Source organism: Sorex fumeus, unplaced genomic scaffold, assembly GCF_029834395.1.
Source record: "Sorex fumeus unplaced genomic scaffold, SorFum_2.1 ptg000097l, whole genome shotgun sequence".
Lineage (NCBI taxonomy): Eukaryota > Metazoa > Chordata > Mammalia > Eulipotyphla > Soricidae > Sorex > Sorex fumeus.
In genome coordinates, this window is record NW_026606154.1 from 2,567,455 (window position 1) to 2,579,430 (window position 11,976).

The 11,976-nt window shown below is 45.4% G+C and overlaps 1 protein-coding gene across 1 annotated transcript; it reads right to left on the reverse strand.

Annotated features, from left to right (window-relative positions):
• Nucleotides 1-4,997: 4,997 nt before the first annotated feature.
• LOC130041082 (basic proline-rich protein-like) lies at nt 4,998-9,660 on the reverse strand. The gene is made up of 2 exons (XM_056133110.1): nt 9,576-9,660; nt 4,998-6,730 (listed from the first exon to the last, which is right to left on the reverse strand). Exons 1-2 carry the CDS (start codon nt 9,658-9,660, stop codon nt 4,998-5,000), a joined length of 1,818 nt encoding a protein of 605 aa, XP_055989085.1.
• Nucleotides 9,661-11,976: the final 2,316 nt, after the last annotated feature.

Sequence of the window (11,976 nt, forward strand, 5' to 3'; positions counted from 1 at the left end):
AATCACTTAATCACTTAACTTCCCGTTAGTCGTCGATTTGCTTGAGCGGGTGCCAGGAACGTCTCCATTTGTCCCTGTCGCGTGCTAGTGTAGCCCAATGGCATCTGTTCGCTCCGGGAACATGAAGAGCCTCAAACCGATCATTCATGATCTTGACGAAGCAGTCTGACCATCTGGTAGGTGGGCGGCCACGCGGTCTTTTGACATCCCGTGGAATCCAGTCAGTAACAGCTCTAGTCCAGTGGTCATCTTTAAACCTCATTACATGACCAGCCCATCTGATTTTCGACACCTTGGCAAATGAGACAGCGTCCCTGATTCTTGATCGTCGATGGATGTCGGAACTCCGGATTCTTTCTCTCATTTGAGTGAAACGTGATATTCCAAGCATAGCTCTTTCTATTCTTCTTTGGGAGACCTGAATGGCGTTCTCATCTTGTTTGCGTAGGGCCCAGGTCTCTGAGGCATATGTTAATGCAGGAAGAACAGTGGAATCAAAGAGATGTGCCCGGAGCCGAAGGTTCTTCGTCCTCTTAGCTATTTCTTCGACGTTCTTGAAGGCGTTCCAAGCCGCTCTCTTCCTCCTGCGCAGCTCGGGTGCCAGGTCATTTGTCATGTTGACCTCTCGACCTAGGTACACATAGCTGTTGCATTCGGAGATGGTCGTTCCGTTGAGAGCGAATGGGGCATCAGGAACGAGGCTGTTTCTCATCAACATTGTCTTCGTAAGATTCAGCTGTAGTCCTACCTTTCCACACTCACGGTCAAAGTCGGCCAGCATTTGTGCCGCTTGGCTGATGTTTGGTGTTATTAAAACAATGTCATCAGCAAAGCGGAGGTGGTGTAATTGCCGACCATCTATCTTCACTCCCATTCCTTCCCATTCCAGTCGTCGCATGATGTTCTCGAGGGTGGCACTGAAGAGTTTCGGTGAAATGGTATCACCCTGCCGGACCCCTCTCTTGACATCAATGATCACTTCTTTGTAGAATGGTGAGATCCTGGTAGTGAATCCGCAATACAGTTCACGGAGAATCCTGATGTATTGGGCTTGAATGCCCTGATTGGCTAGGGCTTCAATGACCACTTCCATCTCAACAGAATCAAAGGCCTTCTTTAAATCAATGAACGTTAAACAGAGCGGCATCTTGAACTCCAGAGAAACCTCAATGAGCTTGGTTATCGTGTAGATATGGTCGATGGTGCTGAATCCTTTGCGGAACCCGGCTTGCTCGCATGGTTGTCCTTCATCTAGTGTTCTGCCAATCCTATTTAGGATGACTCGAGTGAACAACTTGTAGATGACAGACAATACGCAGATCGGGCGATAGTTGCCAATGTCATGGATGTCTCCCTTCTTGAACAGTAGTACGGTCCTGCTGGTTTTCCATTGGGACGGAACCTTGCATTCAGACAGGTAGCGAGTGAGGAGCTACAAAAAGCTGAAATAACTTTCATAATTATTTAAATTGACCCAAAAATTAAATGACTATTTTATTGACCAAGATCTATGATGAAAATCAAAAGAGTAGTAAAAACAATGATGAAGGTCAAAATATTAATTATTTCGTATCTCTCAACTACCACTTGGCTAGAGCGATAGCACAGCGGTAGGGCGTTTGCCTTGCATGTGGCTGACCCAGATTCGATTCCCTGCATCCCATATGGTCACCCCAAGCATCGCCAGGAGTAATTCCTGAGTGCAAGAGCCAGGAGTAACCCCTGTGCATCGCTGGGTGTGACCCAAAAAGTCAAAAAAAAAAGTGATGTGTATTATATTTCAAAATGTATCTGTTTAAGTAACTTGATAGTCTAATTTTTAAATCCCTTTTGATTAGAATGATTTTACTATAATTTGGATTTGATGCATTTGCTGAGGAAATATGATCCATACAGGGATGCATGAGCTACAGTTTAAAGTATCTATTTCTATTCAAAAATATCTCCTCAAGGTAACAATCTAAATATTTCATCTCCTTTAAAACTAAAGTAGGACTACAATTCAGGGAACAATTTTGATGCTGTTTTCCTGTTGATAACGTTAAAAAATATTTGAATAAACAGAGATATAACCCTGACTATATAAAAAAAAAACACTTTCTTGGGGCTGAAGCTAGCACAGTGGGTAGGGCGTTTGCCTTGCACGTGGCTGACCCGAGTTCGATTCCCGACATCCCATATGGTTCCCAGAGCACCACCAGGACTTATTTCTGAGCGCAGAGCCAGAAGGAACCCCTGAGCACCCCTGGTCATGCTGGGTGGGACCCAAAAAGCAAAAAACAAACAAAAAGAAACAATAAAAACACTACTTTCTTGAAACAGGGGGAAAATAAAATTTGAGTTATCATAGTATCCTAGGCATTCTTAAAATTATTATTTAACAGTGCTTGCAGATGTATGCTTATGAATTTCCACATATAATGACAAGTTAAAAAACTTAAAATTTTGTTAAGGTATCTACTTAATAAATATAGAAACACTGACTTTTCATTTTGGAGTATACATGTAATTACTGCAATCCCTATAACACTGATTGTCTAGCATTACTTATTATGTTTCTAGTAAGGTACTTTATTTTTCCAAAGATTTTTCAACCAAAGAAAGGACAAGAATATTTTAAAAGAATTCTGGGAAGGCATCAGCACGTAGACAGGAGAAAATTGGAGCACCTACAATTTTAATATCAACATTTTTACCCTGAAGATACTACCAATATATTCACTACTATTCTTTTGAGAAGTAGCAATTCCTCACAACAAAATTTTTGTCACTCAGCAACTACTTCAATTTAGAAATATTTTGTAATGATGATGCAAATGTAACACATTTAAATTCCCTAAAATAAAAATCTATGCAGTGAAGAAGTATGGGTATATGAAACAGTATATTTCCTCTCATCTCTTTTCATTTCTCCCTTACCTGAAAAGAATTGTTGGATTTGTGTGACAAAGCATAATTATTTGAAAAATCTATGGAAATATTTCAGCATAGTTATCCTGTATGCAATCTCCAGTTTACAATCATTAATACAAATGGTTGAGCTCTCAATGTGCATAACAATACTCTGGATACTGGACAAAAGAATGTGTTCTGAAAGGACGAAAAGAGGACTGTATTAATTGAATTTCGGTGAATTACTTGAAGAATTTTTATAAAAATCACAGAATTCACTGAAATACATAATGGTGGTAGAAATTTTATAGAATTACCCGAGGGATGGCCAAATGCATTAAATTTATTAAGATGCTGAACATCCTAAGTTCCTCTGTATCTAATTCTTACACATCTTGTTCTTATGGATAGCATAACTAGAGGCACTGTGTCTTCCCAAATTCCTATCTTGAAACTCTAACTTTCAATATGACCATAAGGGTTTTTCAGGGGTAGTTCCAGTTAAAAGAATGGGGACCTGATTCCTTAGGAGCAACAGCTTTCTAAGAAAAGGATATATATTTGTATGTGTTGATATGAAACTGTGTACACACATCTATAAAGGCAATGTGAGGACACAGGGAGAAGGTGGCCCTTCACAAGCCAGGAAGAGAACTCTCAGATACTATCTATCCTTGCCAGATACTGATGTGAAACTGCAAGCCTCTGAAACTGCAAAAATCAGTTTCTGTTGTTTTCACTACTCAGTCTAAGGGTGTTTTTGTTTTTGTTTTGTTTTGCTTTTTGCTTTTTGTGGCTTCACGAGCTAGCTAGCTAATACTGGTATTAGTCCAGCTTCTACAGTAGAGCAGAATAGAAAGAATGACAAAATAAAGATTCATTCTAGGAATCAGCGGACACATCTATGAGACTATAACATAGCACCATTATCTGTTGTCTGTAAAGCCTGTGGTAAAGATGGGGAGAAGAGACTGGAAAGGCCTTTCCCCGGCAGTTTTACACCTTCATTTGAATTGGATAAAACTTCTGCTGTAGGAGGCTGACCTCAGCACTGTGGGAGGTTCAGCACCACCTCTGACTTTGACCCACCAAAGTTCCAGCAGCCCACACCCCCACTCTACTTAGGGCAACTCTTCTGATTTGCTAAATATCTTTAGAAGGGGGTGCAATCCATTCTCCCCACAGTTGCAGAGGCAAGGCTCACTGGGACAAGATGGGACACCACTGCAGGCATCGGTTTTAAATTTTTGTCGCTGGATTACTATGGGGCCCACACCTTGAGATATCAAAGGTCTCGGCCACTCCCAGGGGTTTCTGGATGGAACCAGAACCTTCATGTGCAAGGCAGGTGCTCGTCCACCTGAGTCACCCTGCGGGCACCCCTCTCCTCTGTCCCCTATTTAAGTGGAAGACTAAGCGGAAGTTTCTAAGCAGAAGACTAAGATACCCTTTTATTTCCCTTTTATTTTAAAAGCATGACTCACTTTAAGCTCCGCTAAACTATTACCCCATATTCACTCACCGTCCCTGCACAAAGTGCTATGATTTTCTCCCACAAGTTGGGGCTCAAGGAGGAAAACACCCCCACCTTGCAAACCCCCCAGGTCCCGGGCCCTCCAGAACCCCTCTTCACGCATCCTGGATACCAGCTACTGATCCTCCTTCACAACTTGCTCTGAGCCCCACGCCTGGGCGCCTTCAGGTGCAAGGTCTATCACCAAGACAGAGAATGGCCTGGAAATCTCAACTCCAGGTCAGGACTTCTCATGTTACACGGGGTTTGGCACCACGCGTGGAGTACACCAACTGAACTCCTGCACCTGAGAGCAGCATCCCACCTCATAAAAATGCATGTAGAGAAAACCATGACCCCCCCCAGGAACCCCACCAGGCTGGACCATCAAGGAAAGGGGCGGCTGCCCCGCACTCACCATTGGGGTCCTGAGGCTGTGCAGTCCAGATGGTGGAGGTGGGGGGAGGGGGGACAGCGGCTCCTTCACTACTAGAAGGGAGACCGCCGGACCGGGGGGTGGTAGGGGCAGGAGCTGGGAGGGCGTTGGGTTAAGGGGGGAGATCTCCTGGCACATGAGGCTCCGGGTGGGCGCTCAGTCCGGCCGGGGGGCGTGGAGGGCGTGGGGGGCGGGGGCGGGGGCGGACTGTGGGAGGTGCAGCTGGGATATCTGACCACAGGGCAAGTGGACCGTGGGGCCCGCCCGCGGGTCTCGGGGGGAGGCGGTGAGCTTGTGGGGGCTCTGCCTCGTGGGGGTCGGGCCACGGGGCGAGCCGCTGATGCCACGGGGTCTGCGGCGACCCCGCGGCGTGTGGGGGACCGGGCAGGGCAGCGAGGCGTGGGGGGGCGGCGGCGGGGCGGCAGGGGGCCGCGTGGCTGTGTCGCGCCGTGAGGGGGACGCGGGTGGGCGTCGCCGGGGCGGGCGAGATGCTGGCGACGCTGGGCGCCCTGAGGGGGCCTGGCAGGGTTGGGGGGACGCGGGTGGGCGTCGCCGGGGCGGGCGAGAGGCCGGCGACGCCGGGCGGCCTGAGGGGGGCTCTCGGCAGGGTGGGGGGGTCACGGCCCGGAATGGGGCTCTGAGGGGTGGCGCCGGCGATGCTGGGCGGCCTGAGGGGGGCTGGCGGGGTGGGGGGGGACGCGCGGGGGGCGTCGGGATCGGCGAGATGCCGGCGAAGCTTCGCGGTCTGAGGCGCGCTCTCGGCGGGGTGGGATGGTCGAGGCCAGGAATGGGGTCCTGAGGGGCACCCGAGAAGCTTCGTCGTCTGAGGGGAGCCGGTGGGGGATGAGAGACCCCGACGGACTTGGGGCTCCGAGGGTCTCCTGAGAAGCTTCCTGCTCTGAGGGGAGCCGACCGGGTGTGGGAGACCCCGACGGACTTGGGATTCTGAGGGTTGCCTGCGAAGCTTCTGGGTCTGAGGGAAGCCGACGGGGTGTGGGAGACTCCAACCGACTTGGGGTTCTGAGGGTCGCCTGAGAAGCTTCTGGATTTGAGGGGAGCCGACGGGGTGAGGGAGACCCCGACCCACTTGGGGTTCTGAGGGGCGCCGGCGAAGTTTCCCGGTCTGAGGGGGCGAGCCGGCGGGGTGCGAAGGACCCCGGCAGACTTGAGGCTCTGAGGGGCACCTGAGAAGCTTCCTGATCTGACGGGAGCCGGCGGGGTGCGAGCGACACTGGCAGACTGGAGACTCTGAGGGGCGCCTGCGAAGCTTCTGGACTTGAGGGGAGCCGACGGGGTGAGGGAGACCCCGACCCACTTGGGGTTCTGAGGGGCGCCTGAGACGTTTTCCGGTCTGAGGGGAGACGGCGGAGTTTGAGGGTCCCCGGCAGACTGGAGGCTCTGAGGGGCGCCTGAGAAGCTTCTGGACCTGAGGAGAGCCGGCGGGGTACGAGGGACCCCGGCAGACTTGAGGCTCTGAGGGGCGCCTGCGAAGCTTCCCGATCTGAGGGGGGCCGGCGGGGTGCGAGGGACCCGGACCGACTTGAGGCTCCGACGGGCGTCGGCGGGTCGCTGGGCCGCGGAGAGGCCGCAGCCGCGGGCGGAGGCTCGGGAGAGGCGCCGGGAGAACGTGCGGCCCGGCGGGCCGTCGGGGAGCCCCCAGGCCCGGGCCGTGCGGGGCGCTGGCGGGGCGCCGGGCGGCGGGGCGAGCGGGCGACGCGCCGGGCCGTGGGGGAGCCGTCGGGCTGCATAGCGGGCGGCGGCGCCGAAAGGAAACGAGTCCCAGTCTCTGGCGCCCGTCGCGCCGCCGCCGCCGCTGCCGCCGCCGAGACTGGCACGTGGTCCGCACCCGTCCCCGGAGACGAAGTAGTTCCCGCGCGGCTCACGGATACCTTGGAAAAGAAGCGAAATCTTTTTCCTCCCTCCCCGCTTTGTCCTTCTAATGGAAGGTTCGGTCCATCAGGACTGGGCTTTGGGGATGGGGGGTGGAGATAAAGTCGCCTCTGGACACATCAGGCACCTCAAGCAGCATCGCAGTGTCCTTCCGCTGCCCTCCACGGCCCCGCCCCCACTGATGTGCACCTGGCAGGAAACTGACACCCCCTGGTCTGTTTCCCTACATGTGCCCCAGGATTGCAAGCGTTCCTGTGTTTTAAGAGGACAGTGCCCAGCGATGCTCAGAGGTTACTCAGGAGTTAGTACTGGCAATTTTCCATGAACCACTTGTGGTGCTAAGAACTGAGCCCAGGTAGTCCGCATATGAGACAAGTGCCCTATCTGCTGTACTAAGGCTCAGACTCAGCCTCTAAATGTCTATTTCTCTATGAAGAGTGAAGTAACAAACAGATGCCTTTTTAAGAGCACATTTGCAACCTGATCTATTTATCAATAAAATGAATAGTATTAATTTGCCGTGTTATAGTTTCTGAACCTAATATGTGAAATCTTCACAAGGAAATATATGTATATATACATGCTAATATGTGCAGATAAATATATGTAAATGCACACACACACACACATATATATACATGTTTCCTCTTGAAGATTTTAACAGGAAATGCTCATGCATATAGTAAATATTCACAGGAAATACATGTGTAGATATGTATGTATACATACGAATGTATAGGTATTTGGAAAGGAAAGGTGTTGAAATGCATATATGAGGAGAGATTATGAACTGAATTTGCAGAGCTGAATTCCAGTGTTTTTCGCCATATCTTGCCAACACAGATTATTCCTAGTACTTTTAATAATGTGCCATTCTAACTGGTGTAAGATGGTATCTCATTGTCATCTTAATTTGGATTTCCCTAATGGTAAGTGATGATGAGCATTTTTCCATGTGCCTATTGGCCATCCACCTGTCTTCCTCTTCAGAGTGACTTCATTTTCACTTTCCTTTTTTTTTTTAGGTTTTTGGGTTTTTGTTGTTCTTCATGACTACTTCATATATCCTAGATATCAATCTTTGCTGTCAATTCTGTGCACAAGTGATCTTGGACTTTGAGTGTTACAGACTTGGTAATGATTTATTTTATGAACTTATAGAAGCAAGTGGGCTGGAGCGATAGCATAGTGGGTAAGGTGTTTGCCTTGCACATGGCAGACCCGGGTTCGATTCCTCAGCCCCTCTCGGAGAGCCGGCAAGCTACCAAGAGTATCCTGCCCAGACAGCAAAGTCTGGCAAGCTACCCGTGATGTATTATAAATGCAAAAAACAGTAACAACAAGTCTCACAATGGAGACGTTACTGGTACCCACTTGAGCAAATTGATGAACAATGGGAGGACAGTGCTATAGTGCTACAGTGCTATGTATATCATGTATATTTATACATATATACATATGGACATATATGAAAATAAAAATATATTTTTAAGGAACTGTGGACTACTTTAAGAAGTAAGTTGAACACATACATAAGTATGCGTCAAAATTAGCTTTCCATAAATCATAGCAGACATTCCATTGATAGCATTCATTAATATGGCAGTAAAAATTATTTAAACACCCTTTCACTATCTCCTCTCTGATTTAATTGTATTTGTTACAATGTTAAAAGCCTACAGTATATGATTTTATAGAATTATCCTGTTAAAGAATTATTAGTATTGTGAGGCCTAAAAGATCTTACTGAAGGTGATGAATATATTTTACTTCTAGTTTATTTTTTCTAAATAACTTTTCTAAGAATGACTTGGCCATTGTATCTGATTTTAGAAGGCAGGAGTTCAGGGATCCATTAATGATGTCTGCCTTGGTTGCAGCCATGTCTCTAGGTGGTTTCCATTTGTTATCCAAATCGATTATCTCCTTTTATAGATGACATAAGAGAAATCCCTTGACAGGAAGATGTTTATCTCTTGAAACCACCCAGCATTCTAATTATGGATCAGTTATAGTCACTTCTAATTTAGTATCATTTCTTATATTAAGCTGTGTTTCTTAAAATGTCTTACACGTATACAAAAACTCCTTGTAGAGGATTTACAAACAATATAAGGACCTTTAAAAATTAAAGAATGAATAAAAATAGTTGCCCTAATCGCTGAATCATTTTCACTATTCAAAAATTCCTGAGCCAGCTAAGTCCACCTGACTGTGAGATCTTGCATTTATTTTTAAATTCACAAACAAGCATGCTTAGACACGAGGTATCATTTTCTCCACATTAAATAATAGCCAAGACTCTGTAGCCTTCCTAATGAAGACTCGTGCATAGCACCAAGTCTTCTGAAGAACATTCAGGTGAGGATGTGTGATTTTAACATCTAGACTTGCTAAAGGACTCATTTAAAGAAAAAGTGTCCTAAAAGAAGCTCCTGAGATTCAACACATGATTAAACAGGGAAAAGCTGACAGAACTCTGTATTTTTCTCAAAGGGGAGCAAAAGTACAACAAGGTTATCCCTTTTAGGATGAGACCTGCTACTGACTCATTTAACAATGAATATAGCAATTTCCAATGAAGGTGGAAAGTAGTGATGTTTAGGAACAATTATGACTGTTTTGGTACTTTGTGGGCCACATGGTCCAGATTGTTTTTTCCTCTCAGGGTTCAAAGCTGATCTCACACCTAAGTCTTTAACTATCAATCTGTTTATATCCTTTAGGTGAAAAGGTTTGGAAGTGCTGATTTGTCACTTTGGTCAGTAAGTTTTTCCAGTTTCCCCAGTGGAGGCCCCATCTCTGTTTCTTTGGTAATAATATATAATAATCTTGTCTCTTTACCTTCATTTCTTCCAACTCCATTGTAAACTCTGAGGTGGGGAGATTTATAGATTTTGTCCTTCATCTGGACTGAGAATTTTTCCATGCCTCCAATGGCATTCACTGTATAACTGGCTGGCTACTAAATACATATGAATAGAATAATAAATAAATAGATATGAAAAAACACATAGATTACATTAAGCTGCATTTCTTAAAACATCCTATATTCCTAAACATCCTATATTCACCTTACATCGGTTCTAAGTCTTTGATTCATGTAGGATTTATGCGGAAATTGACATGGGGAGTATACTACTCCTGAGAAGTTACTAAAAATATTCTTTAGAGAGTGAGAAATTACTAAAAATATTCTTTAGAGAGTGAGAAAATTCTTTCATTCTGACATAACACCAATATCTAAAGTATATTTTATGTGATAAAAATAGAGCTACAAAACTTAACATATATAACAGTCATCACAATAATAATATGTTGATTTAGGATGTGATTATTCTCACCAGTCAGAGCAAGTGACACAATAAAGATTGTCAGTGTATAAATCTCATTAAGTTGCACATCTTGAGGTTGAGAAAAACAAGTAAAATTGGCTTCACTTCAGTTCAGAATAATTACTGTACTCAAAACTTAGAAAGTCAATAAATGCAGCTCAATGTATAGGATACAATAACCAGACATTACTGTCCATTTTCAAACAAATCAAAATTACTCTCTGAATAAGAATCAAATCACCAAGGAACTTTTAGAAATGCTAAATTACTTGCAATTCGAACATGCTAAAAATGCCATGCCATCTATCACAGAACAAATGAGTGATGGACCCAACTTAGAAAATGCAATTCACACTAAGTGATGTTACTGAAATGTTTTACAGATGGTGTGGTCACTGAGGTTACACAAGGCCTAGTTATTTTTTAAAAATCTGATTTTAGATATTCTTGGGGATTTCTAATTAACATGCTTTTAAGAGTATAAAAGTCTGATCTGTTCTGGAAATAGTAATTCAACCCTATCCAAAATCAATTTTTTTAAAACAAGATGCAGAAATCTCTCCTCTAGCCATATAAGCAATTTGGGTTTTTTTTTTAAGTCTCTCCTTTGGGTACAGGCTTTTTGATTTTTTCTTAAGCTAACATATTCTAAGTGAAAATTAAAATACCACGCCCTCTGCTAGGGAATCTCTAAAAAAGAGTTCTAATAAACTATCCCAGGACAGACTTGCTTTGTCAAGCCCATGTTCTCCCTTGAACATGTCTTTGCTTTTCTGTTTTATTTTGTTTTGTGGAGGACCACACCCAGATGTGCTCAGGGTTTACTCCAGGTGCCACGCTCAGGTGGTGCTTGGAGTAATTAGGGGACCATATGGGATGCTGGGGATCGATTCCAGGTCAGCCACATGCAAAACAAATTCCCTAACCACTGAACTGTCGCTCAGGCCTCATGAACACATTATCTTTGCTTGCTCTTGCCCTCTGGAGAAGCCCATGTTCTCCCTAGAACATGTTTTCCTCTTTCTCTCCCCTTCTAAAGTAAATTTTGTTCAATAAAACTCTTTTGCTTCACTAAAACGAAACAAAAGCAGGAACAAAAATAAACCATCTCGGTTCTGATGGCAGATTTTAGTAAAGATGCCCATTAGTAACTAAAACATGAAAACATCAGTCTTTTATGACTACAGGAGAAGCTTCCTGAGCTGCTGCTTGGAGGGAAAATGGTGAATGAATGTCCAGATGGTTAGCAATGTGACAATACAGGAGAAAATGGCAGCAATGTCTGATCAGAGTCAATTCATGTCTCCTCATGATGAAGAGAATCCATTGATGGGATTTTTAACCAGGACAGTGATCCTCCAGATACGCCCAACACAACAGTTAATCCAGGTGAGAAATAAAAGCACATTTTAAATAAAGATCTTTAAAGATATAGGGAAGAGTCCATTTCTCCCTGGGGATAAGCCTGTCCGAATGACTGGTATATCCTTATATTTCCCAGGTGAATTTAAAATACCAGAAGTTACCAGACTTTTTTTGGCCTGCCATTCCATTTTCAGAAAAAAAGAAATTCAGTACCTCTGAATGGTGGGGCTAGAGCAATAGCACAGCAGGTGGGGCATTTGCCTTGCACTCGGCCTACTGGGCAGACCTGAGTTCGATTCCTCTGCCGCTCTCAGAGACCCAAGCAAGCTACCGAGAGTATCTCGCCTACACGGAAAAGCCTGGCAAGCTACCAGTGACATATTTGATATGCCAAACACAGAAACAATAAGTCTCACAATGTTACTGGGCCCGCTTGAGCAAATCGATGAACAATGGGAGGAGGAGGACAGTGAAAGTGACAGTTACCTCCTGAAAACCTACCTTCTTTAGCAAACAAACAGAAAGTTCATTCATTAGCACCTGAA